The 16,201-nt window shown below is 60.5% G+C and overlaps 2 protein-coding genes across 2 annotated transcripts in view; both read left to right on the plus strand.

The window, feature by feature from the left end:
- LOC135408806 (collagen alpha-1(I) chain-like) overlaps nt 1–2,010 on the plus strand; it is a 3,892-nt gene extending 1,882 nt beyond the window's left edge. The window contains exons 2-3 of the mRNA XM_064643795.1: nt 1–326; nt 380–2,010. The exon at nt 1–326 is cut by the window's left edge and continues 590 nt beyond it. Coding sequence (XP_064499865.1) covers nt 1–326; nt 380–2,010 — 1,957 coding nt within the window. The remainder of the gene's footprint in view (nt 327–379) is intronic.
- Nucleotides 2,011–4,049: 2,039 nt separating this feature from the next.
- On the plus strand, nt 4,050–10,521 carry LOC135408808 (dephospho-CoA kinase domain-containing protein-like). The gene is given in 5 exon segments (XM_064643796.1): nt 4,050–4,650; nt 4,653–4,692; nt 6,887–7,090; nt 8,873–8,960; nt 9,430–10,521. Coding segments are annotated over 5 exon segments (690 nt in total). The 5' UTR covers nt 4,050–4,575; the 3' UTR covers nt 9,713–10,521.
- The last annotated feature ends 5,680 nt before the right edge of the window (nt 10,522–16,201 follow it).

The raw sequence follows: 16,201 nt of genomic DNA on the forward strand, positions 1-16,201 counted from the left end.
CGCCGCGCCTCTCGGCCGGCCACGGAGGAGCGCCGGCCCGCCGGGGGCCCTCTCCCACGCCTCCCGAAAAGCCTCATCCATCGTCACTCGGGGAACGGCCCCACGGCCACTCTCGCTCAGCCTGCCACTACGCGGAGGACGGCACGTGCCCCAGGCCGCCGACGCCGGCGGCCCGCACGCTACTCTCCACGGCTCTCTCCCGGCCCGGCAGGAGGCGGGTGCCGCCGGACGCCCGGCTCCGGACAACCCACGCTTCCGGCCCCGCCGGGCCCACGGCCGCCCCCCGCAGAGCGGCACACCTCCAGCGTGCGAAAGCGCCACCGAACGTGCCGCGGGGCCACCGGCTTTCGCCCGCCTCGCGGCCGTCGGCTTCCCCCAGAAAGGCCGGGGGACGGCGACGGGGAGAAAAACAAAAAGCCCCCGAGAAAAAAGCACGCGCGCCTCTCGCTCGCCGTGCTAGCCACGGCCGCCCGGGGCTCGGGGCGGGGCCCGCGCCCCTCGCTCCCCGATTCCCTCTCGCTGCCCACGGGCTCGCGCCTCGGCGGCGGTCGGCCGCTGCCGGGCCGCTCTCGCGCTCTCACGCACTTTCTCTTCCCTGGCGCGCTCGGCGTGCTGCGGCTTAAGGCCGCCGGAGCAAAAATCAAAAAAACGGAAAAAAAAGGCCGGGAGGGCGCCCCACTTCGCCCGCAACCCGGCCCCCGGCCGACAGACCTTCGCGGAACCCAGCCCTCCGGCAGCCAGGCCGGCGGGGCAGGCCCGACCGCACGGGCCGCCCGGCCGCCGTGGCTCTCGCGCCGGCCTAAGAGGAGGGAGGGGCGAGGCGCCGCCGCCTCGCCCGCCAACGGCCATCGTGCGTCCCCAGGGCTCCCCGGCGACTCTGTCGGGTTCTCGGTCTGCCGGCGCGGCCGCCGGCCACAGCCTGGCCGGCCGGCGCTGCCGCCTTCGGCCCGCTGGGCGGGTCCCCGGCTTAGGGCCGAGGAAGGGGGAACGAACAAAAGAGCCGAGGCGCGCCGAGGGCGCCGCCTCGCCCGACCATCGGGCGGTCCCGTCACCGAGCCCCTCCGGCAACCGGCCGGGCCCAGGCGAGGCCGCACGCCCACCGCCAGTCCCCGGCACGCCGCCGGCACCGCTGCCGCCCGGCAGCCGAGGACAGGGCGCCGCCACCCAGGCCCGGGCCATCTTCGGGGCTCTCGGGAGGCGGCCGGGGAAAAAGCCCGCGCGGGCTCGGCCCTTCGAGCCCCGGCCGCCAACCGCCCGCAACAATGCCCGCCGCCGCCGCCGGACGACGGGCGCCGGCTTAAGGCCGGCCCACCGAAAGGACGAGACGCCGCCGCCTCGCCGCCCTCGCACACCATCGCCTTCGCCCGGGGCCCTCAGGGAGCCGGCAGCCGCCACCGGCTCGGGCTGGACGCTGCTGTCGGGCCCCCGCGGGCCCCCCTCGGCCGTCCCAGTCCCGCACTCCCTCGGCTGCGCTTTCGCGCTCGGCTCTCGTCTTCCTCTCCCGTCATCGGGCCCGCCCGAGGAAGCCGGTCGAGAGCCCCGCGGCTTTCTCGCGCCGGCCTTCCTGCCGCTCGTGGGGTTGGCCGGCCCGTGGCACGCGCCGAAGGCCGCGCGGCAGCAGACGCGGAAGAAAAGGGGCCCTCGGAACCCGCGCTGCTAGACAACCCCTGCCCACAATACGGACAGACGCGTCCTGGCGCCGCCGCGCCTCCGAAGCGGCTCGAGGCTCCTCAGCGGGGAGGCGCGCGAGAGCAGGCCGCCTCTCGCCTAGACCTAACCGGAGGCGGCGCCCGACAGCGACCCCTTGGCCGACTTCCGGGGCCGGCCGCGACAACAGGTCTACCCCGAAAATGCCGACAGGCGCCTAAGTCCCGCCGGAGCCGGGTAGACCTGGTGGCCCTGCGCCGGGACGCCGCCGGGGCGCAGGCCGCCGGCGGCGGCCGCGGCGGCCGCATCGGCCGGCTCCGGAACCGGGTAGACCTGATGCTCGCCAGCCCCGGAACCGGGTAGACCTGATGCTCGACAGCACCCGGCGGGGCACGAGGCCGGCCGCGCCCGACTGGGCGAACGGGTCGGCCCGGAAGCCCGGGCCAACAGGTCTACCCGCCGGGCTCGGGCACCAGGTCTACCCGCCGGGCCCGGACACCAGGTCTACCCGCCGGGCTCGGGCACCAGGTCTACCCGCCGGGCTCGGACACCAGGTCTACCCACCGGGCTCGGACACCAGGTCTACCCGCCGGGCCCGGACACCAGGTCTACCCGCCGGGCTCGGACACCAGGTCTACCCGCCGGGCTCGGACACCAGGTCTACCCGCCGGGACCGGACACCAGGTCTACCCGCCGGGCTCGGACACCGGGTCTACCCGCCGGGCCCGGGCACCAGGTATCCCCGCTGGGCTCAGCTGTGGTTGGAGTCGTGCTCGGCCTCGTTCTCGCAGTCGCTGCAGTGCTCGTTGTTGTTCTCCTCCGCCGCCGGTCGCGGGGGCAGACAGTACGAGTGTTCCAAGCCCTGGCTGGCCCTGAATTCCAGGACAACCCTTCCAAGGGCTGCTTCCCCCTGCAGTAATTCCTGCTACAGATGGACAGAAATAGAAGGTTTTTTGGGAGCAAGTCCCAGCTGAGGCTGGAGGACAGAACGCTGATGTTGCTGCAGTTAAAGCGCTGTGTTTACTCTACATGGGCAGCCGAGTTTTGAGTGTATTTTTCAAAAAAACAGGCATGTGGAGCCTCCCTGTGCAGCTGCTGTGAGGCTGCAGCAGGTGTATGAAATCCTGGTGGGAGAGCAGGATTTTAACCTGCTGGGTTAAAAAGCAGCCCCTCTGTCACACTGAGCCCACAAGGGAAGACTCCCAGGTCCTGCTTGGGGTGTTTGTCAGCCACCCCAAAGCACTGCTGTTTATCAGAAGTGCCCTTTCTGAGTCCTTTTGGATTATTCCCCCTTGTTGCTGCTGGAGTTCTCCCTATCTTTTTGTCTGGGAAGGGGAAGGAGCACATGGTGCTGCTGTGGGCTGGCATTAGCTCCTGGCTTTTGCTCCAGCTCTGCCTCTTCCCTCTGCTGAGCTGCCTTCCACTGCCATAGGACTCACCCACCCCTGTCTCCCCCTAAACTCTGTTTTTGAGTCCCGTTTGTAGGAGCAAATTATGACTAAAGTGTCTTTTTTATGTGCGTTTTCCAGACCAGAGGACACAGTGCTGTGTTTTGGCCCATCTCAGCCCTCCTGCAGCCCCCTGTTCCATGGGGGACAGTGCAGGCAGTAAGTACCTGGGTCCTGTGTGTGCTGATACTCCCAGGAGTCCCCTCGGCCCTCCAGAGCTGCCTCAGCATTACAGAGCCTTTTGGATTTAGAGGATTGCAGGGTCTGGATTGAGCAGTGATCTCTGCGCAGGAGCTGCGAGAGGAGCTGGGGGGTCACCAGCCCCCCCCCCCCCCGGCCTCAGGGCCATGGGCAGGCACAGGATCTGTGTCTGAGGCTGTGTTTGCCCGCTCACAAACACCAGTTTGCTGCTCAGAGCTGTGGTTTCCATGCTCCTTGGGCTACCAGGCAGTGTGGGAATGGGATGCACTGAGTGCCTTGTGGGTTCTGTGTCCCCATTATGTCAGAGGTGGCTGATCTCCCCTACCCGGCTGCAGGATCGAACAGGACTCTCCCTCCCAGTGCTTGTGTTCTCCCACGTTGAAATGTTTCCTGAATTCTTCCTCTTTGTCACTGACTCTGCCACTGTCACCCTCACCAACCCTACCAGAAATTTCCTCTGATTTCTCTCAGCAGGTCCAGGGGAGGCCATGGAGATGCTCCCAGGGCTGGAACCCCTCTGCTCTGGAGTCAGGCTGGGAGAGCTGGAGGGGTTCACCTGGAGCAGAGAAGGCTCTGGGGAGACCTGAAAGCCCCTTCCAGGGCCTAAAGGGCCTCCAGGAGAGCTGGAGAGGGACTTGGGACAAGGGAGGGAGGGACAGGACAAGGGGGAATGGCTTCACACTGACAGAGGGCAGGGATAGATGGGATATTGGGAAGGAATTATCCCTGTGAGGGTGGGGAGGGGCTGGAATGGATTTTCCAGAGAAGCTGTGACTGCCCCTGGATCCCTGGAAGTGTCCAAGGCCAGGTTGGAAGGGGCTTGGACAACCTGGGCTAGTGGAAGGTGTCCCTGCCCATGGCAGGGGGTGGGAACGGATGGGCTTTAATGTCCCTTCCAACCCAAACCATTCCATGATTCCATGGTTTATGGTGCTGTAGGTGAGACTGTGATTTGGTGGGTGCAGGTGCTAAAGGGGAACAAGTTGCTGCAGCTGCAGATAAACCAGCTGGAGGAACTGAGGGCTGGCTCAAGTGGCACATCCAGAGTTAGGAGGGTCCAGGGAAGCCTCGTTTAACCCAGCACTATCCTGCAGCCTGTGAAACAGGGATTCCCAGACCAGAGGGTGCCAAAATCCTGCCGATGTCTCAGTAATACCCAGAGAGAATGAACTTCGAATGAAGCCACCTGTTTTGGGCTAAATATTTGCTGTGCCCAGCATAAAAAAGAGCCCTGTCCTGGCACGTTTTCCAGCTCCTTTCTTTCCCCTTTCAGAGCACGATGTTCCTGGTGGGACTCTCGGGTGGGATTGCATCAGGGAAGAGCACGGTGGTGGCCATGCTGTGGGAGCTGGGCTGTGCTGTGCCGTGATCGACGCTGACCTTATTGCCAGGGAGGGTGAGTTTTCCGTGGCTGATCCTGGTCCCTGAGGTTCCCCTGACAACTGGGATCGCTGCCGGGAGGCGCTGACGGCAGAGGGTGCTCTGGGTACATCCAAACCCCTCCCGCTTCCCACTCCATGAGGCTGTGGAGCTGCCTTCGAGGGAGGGGGAATTGGAACTAGGATATAATTTTTATAACAAAAAAAAGAAGATCGTGTCCTAAGAAACACCGTGGAGAGATCGTGCCCTGAGTCTCTCTCTCCTGGAGTGTGATGTTTCCCAGCTTTGAAAGCCAACTCTGGGCAAAATTTATGTGGTTCCCTTGGCTAATCCAGTGTCCCCCTGACATCCAGGACACCCATCCTGTCACTCAGTTATGTGGAGTGGGATCATAGAGCCTTGAATGAGAATCATGGAATTATAGAATCAGCTGGGTTGGAAGGGACCTCCAAGATCATCAAGTCCAACACTTGATCCACTACCGCTGCAGTTGCTAGACCATGGCGCTAAGTGTCACATCCAGTCTCTTCTTAAAAACCTCCAGGGATGGAGAATCCACTACTTCCCTGGGCAACCCATTCCAATGGCTGATTACCCTCTCTGTAAAGAAATTCTTTCTAATATCTAACCTAAGCCTCCCCTGGCACAACTTCAGACCATGTCCCTCTGTGCTGCATGTTGTTTTCTTGGTGACACTGACAGATCAGACCTCAAAATTTATGTGCTCAAAAAAAACAAGCGGCTCCAGAGATCCCAGGTCAGGGAATTCGGTCCACGCTCCTGCACTGCACACCTGCCTCTTGTTGTTCTCAAATGTGCTGCCTGGGCTAGAGGGAAGAGCCAGAATTCCAGGTCTGTTGCCTCAGCGGGACTGGAGCAGACGCTGCTCTCCCTGATTAGCTGTGAGGTGTTAACCCCTCCATCCCACAAGGATAACAAGGGGAACAGAGAGCTTGGCAAGAGGAGCTGTGGCTGCCCCATCCCTAGAAGTGTCCTGGGTCAGGTTGAATAGGGCTTGGAGCAACCTGGGATAGTGGAAGGTGTCCCTGCCCACAGGGTGGTCTTTAAGGTCCCTTCCCACTCAAACCTGGAATTCTGGGATTCTGTGGATCCTGCATGTGGCAGGTCCAGGGGCTGCAGCTGAGCTGTGGTGCAATGGTGTCATTTTGAAGTGCCAGAACTTTTCTGTTTGGTGAAGAACTTACTGTGTAGCCACTCAAAACTGTGATGCTTTAACATTTTATTACACTGTAATTCCCCTCGAGGTGCAGGAAATTTTCTGGAGGTACTAAAAGCCCTTGGAGACGGTAGGAAAACACTACAGACAGTCTGTGTCAGTTCTCTACCAATCACTTTATTTTCCTCCAATTCCTTTTTTATACGTATTTGTTTACTATATGGATTTCACGCATCCCAAAACTGCCTTCATGTGATATTCCACAGGAGGGAGAAATTGGTCTTAAAGACTTTTATGAGGTTGGCCTGAGGTTACAACCTGTGGCAATGTTCCTGGATTTGGGAGAGATGATTATTTGCTCTCTCCTTCACTGCGGTTACCCTCAGCTGGAGCTTAATTATGATTTTATTGCTGCATCCCTTTTGTCAGTGATTTTTTTTGGTGGCTTTAAAGTTATACACTCCTGTAACATCAGAGTCCCTGCAAGGGCTGATTGGGGATTGAGCTTTTAGAAGGTTTTTTGTGTTCATTTTCCTGAAGAATTTAGTGACTGAGGTCAAAGACAGTAAAAGAAACCACATCAGCAGCAGCCAGACACAGGTTGTAGAAGTGTGTGTTCATGTAGTCCTGAGGTTTTCAGCTGGTCCTGGTCCCTTTGGATTGATTCCTCACTGGTGGGAGTCAGCTCAGCCCAGTTCCTGCCCCTGCCCTGGCATGTGGCCATGGCCGTGTCCTCCTGCCCGCCCTGCTGACTTGTCACCCCGAGCAGCAGCACGGGCTGGGAGGGTTGTGGTGCTGAATTAATGTCTGCAGGACACTTTGATCTCCCAGGAGGTGTCAGCCCTACAAGGGACCTTGGGCTGGGACGGCTGTTGGCAGGAGCTGGTGCTGAGGTAGATGTGCTGGAGGCAGATGTGATGCCCCGTCGAGGATCAGCTCCATTTTTTCATGACCAAACCCCATCTGGGGGCAGCTGCTGATGCAAATGCTGCTGTAAAACCAGCCCTAACCCCCGACTGTTTGATGTTCTCAGTGGTGCAGCCCTACTCCAAGGCCCACCAGCAGATCCTGTGGTACTTCGGCACTGAGATCCTCCTGGAGAATGGCAAGATAAACCGCGAGGCTCTTGGAAACATGATCTTCTCCCAGCCGGAGAAAGGGTGGCTGCTGAACTCCATCACCCACCCCGAGATCCTGAAGGAGATGCTGAAGCAGATCCTGAAGTACTTTGTGCTCGGTAAGAGGCCAAGTCCCAGTCCTCAAGGACTCCTCTCGGGCAGGAGCTGTCCCTGAATGTGGGGAGAGGGACAGGGACGGAAAAGGGGAAGGGACGCTGAGTGACAGCCTTTGTGCTCTACCTGTGGTGGCCTTTGGAACATTCATTCCTGCTTCACTCCTGCCTTTCACTGCGGCCCTTCACCGCCTTCCTCTGTGGTTTAAAGTGTATCTGTGGGGCCTGGGAGCAGCTTTGTGGGGCCTGTGCTGAGATCACCCCCCAGATAATGTCACACTCCTGAAATGGCCAAATATCCTTCCCTGCCCCCTGCCTTGGTGGGAGCTGTGCAGCCCTCAGAGCGCCGATAAGGTGAGGGACAGGCTGACAGCTGTGGGCTCCAAAGTCCTGCCTTCCCCCCAATATATGGAACAAATGCAACTGTCAGGCAGGGCTGGAGAAATGCCAGATAAGATCACCAGCTGTTCCGGAGGTCTCCGTGTATGACAGACTTCACAGAGCCAGTCTGGATCCGCAGCGCTTATCAGAGCTGGAGCCCTGTGAGTGCTGAACAGACCTGTGCAAGGGCTCCATGGGGCCAAGCTCTGCTGCAGGGTGAGGAGGAGGAGGGACGCAAAGAAAGCAACAGGCAGGAAAGCCGGGAGGCAGAGATGGAGTCTTGAACCCGGGGCTGCGGGCTCAGGAGGCGGATGCTGTGCTGGCCCTTGGTGAGAGTGCTGTGTGGCTTCAGCAGGCAGCTTTGTCCTCATTAGTCAGGATTTAATGATTTGGGATAGCTGGACGTTGTCTCTTGAGGATCGCTGTGTAAGGAAAGCTCTGATCGATCAAACTGGAGGGCAGCAAGAAGCCTCTGGGGGCGGAGATGCAGTGGAATGGGGCTCCTTGGATGATGTCTCTGTCCAGGTTCTGCTTGCCACGGATTTTAGGGGAGCTGGGTTACAAAGAGGGGACAGCAGCAAAACCTGAGGTGTCTCTGTGGCTGAGGCACACATAGGAGAGTGAAGTCCTGGCTTAGAGCTTTTCCTTCCCCTCTCCTGCTCCTCCAGGCTCAGCAGGGCATCTCCACCTCCCCAGAGGCCACAGAGCTGGTGCTGGCTAAGGGCAGAGGCACAGGGAAAACTGGGGAGCCACAGGGCCTGGGGGGACAGTGACTGGCTGTGGCAAGCTCTGTTCCTCATGGTGACAGTGCTTTTAAACCAAACTCGGCCAGTTTTGGTGAGGGTTCAGTTTTGGGGCCATGACCAGAGGCTCACCCATGTTTCGGTGCCACAGCTGCGAGGTCTGCAAGGATTTCCTTGTTCCCCTTGGAAAAATGGAGCTGTATAGCCAAAGCTTTGTATAAAGGCAGGAAAACTGAGCTGGGGAAGGTTGGCTCAGATGACTGCAGCCTGGCAAAGTCTTGGACAAGAGAAGAAGTGGAGAGCAGACCCTGCTGTGGACACTGCTTCCCGGGAGAGCCCAGCATGGCTGCCGCTCTCGCCAGACAGGTGCTGCTGCTCTCATTTCAGCTCCTCGTTTCAGCTCCTCCTTATATTTCTGCAGCTTCACCTCTAGTCTGAGAGCAGCCATGTTAGGGTTGGTTTTTTTTTTCCCACTGGAAACTTGGAATGAAACCATTTCCTCCCTGCAAGAACGAGGAGGGCAAACGGGTTCTGCTGCAATTGTGGAGCTGTAGAGCTCCCACTTCCTTTGCTTTTCATGGCCATGGTGTGTGTGTAGCAGGAGGGATTTGGGAATGGGGGTTAACGTTGTTGCCTTTTCTGAGAGGTGTTGCTATTTCCACAGGATACTGCTACATGATCCTGGACATCCCTCTGCTCTTCGAGACCCACGGGTTGACCAAGTTTATGAGATACACAGTCTTGGTTTATTGGTAAGTGCCCCAGGAACCATGAGGACAGGGTCACCTCTCTTAGAGGGGCCTGTCACATCTCTCTGCTCTGGTGAGGGCTCAGCCACTGCCCTGGTGCGAAACCCGCTGAGAGAAGTAACATCTCCGTTTGTGCTGTGGCACCTCCCTTTATCCTAGTGCACTTGAGGGAGCTTCTTGAGCTTTCCCTGGAAGCTAGCACCATCATACAGGGAATGTTGTTCCTTTGAGCCTTCTACAGCCTGTGCACCATCAGCTGGGGCAGGATTTGGGGCACTGCCTGGTGTTGTGGGCTGTGGGAGTGCCAAAAACACACAACGGGATCATCCTGGGCAGTGCTGACCCGATGGCTGGGGCAGAAATGACACGGGGAATGTTTCTCATTCCCACTTTATTATCCCCCCTCATGCCCAAGGAAGGCAGACCCCCCTTCCCTCCCACCCCACCTGAGCTCCGTCCCCCTCCCCGGCAGTGACCCCCCGGCGCAGTGTGCACGGCTGATGAGGCGGAATGGGCTGGACATGGACACAGCTGATGCCCAGATCAGCTCCCAGATCCCACTGGAGGAGAAGCTCCAGTGGGCAACTCACATCATCGACAACTCGGGGGACAGGGAGAGCACCCACCGGCAGGTGCTGCGGCTCCACATCCGCCTTGAAGATTCCCTGGATTTCCTCTGGGCCTGGCTGGCGGTGGGCCCGGCCATCGCTGGGCTTGGGGGGCTGGTGTTACTCCTCCTGTGGCATCTCATCTAATTCACCTTTTCTCTTAGTCAAGGAAGGGGCCTGAATTCCCTGGTTTGAAAAGGGCACCAAAAGGCCACCTCTGTTAATGAGCTTTGCCAGCTGAATGCAGACAGCAGTGAGAGGTGTCTCCTTGCACAGTTCCCAAGGTGAATGTAGCCAGGGGTTTTTTTCCAGCACCTTCTCCCTGTTCAGGTTCTTGCCCACCAGCTGTGCCTCTGGGGGAAGGCTCTTATTGTCCCCCCTGTGGGTCTCTATGGTGGGACTTTGGTGAGTTGAGGCACTTTAATCTGGGACGATCTCATTCTAATCCAGGACAATCTCACTTTAATCCAGGACAAACTTTAATACAGGACAATCTCACTTTAATGTCTTCCAGGACAATCTCTTCCCTGGGAAAAGGTGGCCTCTTGGGCTCTGTCCCTTCCAACAATGTCCCTGGGGTGATCCCCTGCAGCTCCGCCCTCCTAATCCGAGTTTAGACCTGGGATTTCCCCTTTTTCACATTGATTTAATGGAAACGTGTTAAATCTGCCTGGGAGGGACGGACAGCACCTCGTTCACGTGGGTTGGGTGTTCAGGTGGCTGCTCTCCTCCCTCCCACCCTCTGATTCTCTAGCCATCGCTAGTGGGTCACCCTTGTCTTTGGATCCAAGGGTCTGATACAGCCTGGAGCAGGCAGAGACCTGGGCTCTGCCTTGTTCAGACTCATTTCCTGCTGTTTGAGCTTCCTTCGGCAGCACTTTCCCGGCGGGAGAGCCGAGCCTGGGCGAGGCGGGTGCTGGCTCTTCACTTTTGTTTTAATAAAACACTGAACAGCAGCTGCTCCCGCGGCTGCTCCCACAGCTCTTCCCAGCCCATTCCTAGGTCATTTTCTATGCCGGGGCACGGCTGCTCTCTGTAAAGTTCAGCACACGCAGGCAGAGCTGATGGGCGCTCATGCTCTTCCCAGTAAACATCCCTGGGCTGCTGCAGGAGCTGCTCGAAGCATCAGCCCTGCCCTGAGCTTAGGGGATTCCTATGGATCCATGTTGGCTCTGGGTAGTTCTGGCTTCCTGGGATGTGATCCTTGGCCCCCTGTGGTTCTCTGTGCCGGTGCTTTCCCCCTGGGGTACCCCTGTGTCCACTGCCACCCCTTGTCCCCACACTTTGAGAAGGGTGGGTGCTGCCAGCCCTTGGTCACCCCTCCTTCCTGCACCCAGTGGTCTCCAGGATGTTCCCACCCTCCTTCCCGGGCTTGGCCCTGTGAGGCAGTGTCCTGGCTGTCCCCAGTGCCAGCCTTTAGGCACAGGGACCATCTCAGAGTGTCCCCAGCCAGCATGTGCCCCTTTTAGGGGCCAGACACCCTTCCCACTCCTTTGCCCTCCCCTGAGCCCTGCAGTGCACCCACAGGTCCTGTGTCACGCCCATCTGGAGAGACCCAGCAGTCACTGTGCAGCCCCAGAGAGCATCCCCGAAGTGGGGGGAGCCCTTCAAACAACTCCTCCCTGCTCTCAATGGTCCTTAACTGCTCGGCGCTGCTGGAGTCCCTCCCAGCCAGCCATAAACCAGGGCTGGAGCGCGATTTCTCGGCCAAGATAAGCGCTGATTCCGCTTCCCTCCCGCTTGCCTCCACGATAAATGGGGCCAGGGGTGGAAGAAGGGAGCGAGTCAGGGCCGTAATTGCATTTGGCGCTTCACTCCCGCCCAGCTGACGCAGGCTAACGAGTTTAGCGGGCCAAGGGAGCGACTGGTTTCAGGGGTTGGTGAAGCACAGGGCTGTCCATGGGGCTGGTGGGGGCCTGGTCTGGGGGCTCTGGGCGGAGCTGGGGATTGAGCTCCCTATGTGGGCTGAGGGCCCGGGTGTTGGCACCCACCGGGGAAGGGCTCTGGAGCCAGGCGATTGGCCATGGGGCTGTTGCTTTGCGGTGCCCAGCTGTGAGTGCTGCCCCAGGATTGCCCCAGCGTCCCTAGTCCCCCTCCCACCTCCCAGTCAAACCCCCTCAGAGACAAGCCCGTGTCCCCCGCCGGTGACAGACGGCTCAGCTCCGTGGGCTGGGTGGCAACGACAGCACGATCTATGGTCGTGGAGGAGGCACCCTGAAGGACATCCCGGCTAAGACCCTGCGCTCGTGACACGGGTGCTGCCCCCTGAGCGGGCTCCATGTGGGCTCCGAAGGAGCTGTGCTGTGCCACGGCCCCCAGGCCCGCCACACCTCCAGCCCTGCTTGCCCCACGTCCCGCCATCAATCACGGATCAGTGTCACCCCCACGCCCACCAGAGCGGCTCGAGCAGAGCCGGCCCTGCGCCACAAAGCCAAATATTTGACTGTGCAAATCGGTGGCCGGATCGATTCCGCTGCGGCTGCTGGGGGCTTGTGACATGCGGACACTCCTCCTACTGCACCCCCTCCCTCTGCACCCCCTTCTGAGCCAGAGCACCCCTACCTGGGGCACCTCCTTCCCCAGTGCACCCCCTCCCTGCTGCACCCCCTCCCCAGTACATCCCTTCCTCAGAGCACCCCTTTTCCCACCGCACCCCCTTTCCTGGAGCTCCCTCCCTCATGTAACCCTTCTCCCGTGTATCCCATTCCTGACCCCCCCTTCCTTGGAGCACCCGATCATGGGACACCCACGGGATGTCCCCCTGTGGGTGTTAGGGACAGGGTGACATCCCCCAGTGGGGACTGCCCCAGGTGTGAGCTGGCTGGGGGGCTCAATACCCACAAGGAGGGACAGCCCTGGGGGTCTGAGTGTGATATCACTGCCTGGCACTGGTGTCACCAGTGTCACTGCACGGTGCCTGTTGTCACGGGTGTCACTGTCACTGCATGGTGTTAGCACAGTGTCACCGTCCCTGCACGGTCCCTGGCGTGTGGCACAGTGTTGCTGTCACTGCACACCTCCCCGGGGTGTCACACAGTGTCATCATGGCTGCACAGCCCCACTTGTGTCACACAGCACAGGCCCGCGATGTTGCACAGCTTCACTGTTGCTCCCTGGGGTGTCACATGGTGTCACTGTCACCACGCAGTGCACAGGGTGTCACTGTCACCGCGAGGCCACCAGGTGCCATGCAGTGTCACTGCAGCTCCCATGGGTTGTCACACAGAGTCACCGTCAGTGCCTGGTGCAGGGGCTGTCACATAGTGCCATGTCATCGGATGGCCTACGGGGTGTCACCCACTGTCACCGTCACTGCACGGCCCGGGGTGTCACACACCGTCATCGCACAGGACACTCCCCAGTGCCACCCCTGCACATCCCGTCGCTGTCCCCTGCTGTCATTGTGCACCCCCGCCACATCACGCCGGCTGTGGGGCACCCCGAGGACAGCACAGCTGGTGCCATCAGCCCAAGTCCCCGCTACTCCCACCCCTCATGCCCCCGGGGGGACATGTCCCCAGCCCGTCCCCTCACCAGCCACTCAGCCGTCACCTGGCAGCGCTCACCGCCGGCGCTAATTAACTGCTGATGTTGGCAGCCCTTAATTGCCGCGTGGCGAGAGGGTGAGCAGCAACATGACAGGGACAGGGACGGAGGGATGTGCCACCCACACCTTGCCTCACCCCGGCCTGCAGCCGGGCTCCTCCGTTGGGCAAGGGACAGTGCCCGGCGTTGGATGTCGCTGTCCCCGGGGCAAGGGCTGACACGGCTGTCTGGCCTGCTAGCCAGCCCCTGGCCACCAGCCAACTGGGCAACTGGCCAGACAGACAGACAGCTGGACAGGCAACGAGCCCAGTGCTCTACTGGCCAGTCAGCCAAACAGCCTGTTGGTCAACTGGCCAGCCAGACAACTAGCTAACAAGCCAGATGGGCAATCAGCTGGTCAATGAGCCAACCAACCCACCAGCCAGCTAGCCCACCCCATGGCCATCTACCACCCAGCCCAACCAGCCAGCCCACTGCCAGTGAGCCACTTGGCTACCGACCGCCCAGATCACCAACCATATGCCTAGTTGGCCTTTAAGCCCACCAGCCAGTTGGCCAACCCACCAGCCAAGCAGCTGGCCAGTCACCAACCTGGCCAACCAGACAGCCAGCCCTGTGGCTAGCCAGGCAGCCCACTGGCCAGCTCCAGGGTCACCACCTCGGGACCGGTCTGTGGGGTCTTCCCTTGCTCCCATGTTGATCTGTGCTGGTGCTGAATCTCCCCAGGCTTCCACAGCCTGGAAAACTTCTTCATTCCTCTTCTTAATAACCTCTGCCTCCTAACAAGGTGGTTGGGGTGGCATTTCTTAGGGATGGAGGTGACACAGGCCTGGAGGTTGGTGGCTGGGGTGGCTGGTGTCCTCTCTTGAGGCCAGGGGACGGTCTGGACAGAGGCTCCCATTGCCCTGGGGGTCCTGCCCAAGGACCTGACACCACCATCCCTGTCCACACCTGTGTGTCCCCCTCCCATGGCCCCTTCAGACCCCACTCTGGGGACATACAAGGGTTTCGGGGGCAGTTTGTGAATGGCTACTCCCTCCCCAGGCTGACATTGGGGTCTTATGTTGTGTTCAGCTCTAAGTGCTAATTACAGCTGAGCCCAGGTAATTACAGCCACCCCTGGGCTGAGCCTACCCAGGCTGACCCCCAGCTGCGGGGCTGGGTGGGTGTGGAGGGCGCAATGTCCCTGTGCCCCTGGCCCCTCGTGGTCCTGTGGGCAGAGTGAGAGGGGAAACTGAGGCACAGCCCAGCCCCAGCCCCACAAACCCCCTGCCCAGGCCCGGCTGCCTTCGCCCTTCCCCAAATCCTCCTCCAGGAGCCTCTCAGAGAGCAGCAGGTATAGCCACCCCCCGGCCAAACCCGCGCCCCCGGAGCACCAACTGTTCCCCCTCTGCTGTCGGCGTCCCCTTGGCAGCACCCCCCGCCCACACTCAGCTCTGCCAAAGCGAACAGCCGGGATCGATTGTGTGGGAGCTGCTGTTTGCTTAAACTTTGCAGAGGAGTGGCGGCAGCGAACGGGGCCGCCACAGCCACTACTGCAGCCCCTGTCACCACAGCCACTGTCACCACAGCTGCTGTTGCAGCCGCCACAGCCACTACTGCGGCCCCTGTCACCACAGCCACTGCTGCAGCCACCACTGTCCCCACAACTACTGCAGCCTCTGTCCCTGCAGCCCCCACTGCCACTACTGCTCCCACAACCACCACAGCCACTGCTGCCACCGCCGCAACAGGTGCTGCCACCATTGCAACCACAACCACAGCCACTACAGCCACCGCTGTCAGCACAGCAACTGGCGACACTGCTGCCACCGCTGCCACCACCACGGCCACTGCTGCCACCACCACGGCCACTGCTGCCACCACAGTCACTAGAGTCTACGCTGCCACCTCCCAGCTTTGTCCCTTTCCCTGCTCCTGCGCTCCCAGACGTGGCCCTTTGGAGCTTTGCCGCTCTGTTGTCTCCAGGTGGATGAAGCCAGCTCGGGGGGCTGCGCTACACCCCCTCCCTGTGCAAGGGTTGGGGACAGCGAGCACCTCAGGGTCCCCAGCCGGTGTCGCCTGGGGTGTTGTCTCCACCCACGGAGCGCTGCCATCCCGAGGTGGTGCTGAAGCTCTGCAGCAGGGCTGGGGATGTGGTGGCCTGGGGTGGTGGTCGTGCCATGGGGACGGGGTTGCCCAGGGTGATGAGGTGGCCTGGGGTGGTGGCTGTGCCACACAGTGTCCTGCAGCAGTGAGGTGACCTGAGGCTGTGTCCCCATCGTGAGGATGAAGTGGCCAAGACCAGGGATGTCCTCTGACCCTCCAGGTGAAACGAGTGCCCTGATGCAAGCGGGGTGTGTCTGTCCCACCCCCCCTGCCCACCCGGGCCATCCCGTCCCCGTGCTGGCGGTGACTCATGCAGCCTGTGACCTCGCCATGGCATATTTTTAGGCACTTGTTAAAAAGAAAGATAACAAGAAGTGGGGTGATGGGGGGGGGGAGACGATAACGATGGAGAAAATAACCAGGAAAGCAACTGGTGACATGATGGCAACAGCTTTGAGGGGGGGACACGATGCCGGCAGTGCCCCCACCCCAAAATACTGCCCCCCCGTCTTGTTATGCCCCCAGGAATAATTGCCTCCTTAAAGGCAGCTAATTTATTTGTGCTCGCTGATTAAAGCCTCTGCGGGAGCCCGGGGACACGCGGGGGCGATCGATGGCTGCTGAGTGTCCCCTTGGTCCCCCCTCTTTTGGGGGGGTGTCTGTCCCCCATGTGTCCCCTGGGGTTTGGGGACATTGCACAGATGTGGCAGTGGAAGAGGGGATGCACCCCCCATATTGTTTTTTGGGGGTAAGGGGGGACGATGACCCCATGGACCTCATAGGTGCCATTAGGGTTGATGCCACCTCGGTTTTGTCACCCGAGGCCACAGTGGGCGGCACTGGGAGTGGCCCCCGGGCTGCTCACCACCCGTGTGTCCATGTCCCCCCCGCCTTCCCTGCGTCCTTCACTCACCCCCGGCGCTGGCGGCACCCGTCACTTGCCATCGCGTCCTGCTGTCCTCGCCAAGGTTGATGGAGATGGCAGGCGACAGAGCGGGCGCA

The sequence above is a fragment of the Pseudopipra pipra genome, unplaced genomic scaffold (assembly GCF_036250125.1).
Source record: "Pseudopipra pipra isolate bDixPip1 unplaced genomic scaffold, bDixPip1.hap1 HAP1_SCAFFOLD_66, whole genome shotgun sequence".
Lineage (NCBI taxonomy): Eukaryota > Metazoa > Chordata > Aves > Passeriformes > Pipridae > Pseudopipra > Pseudopipra pipra.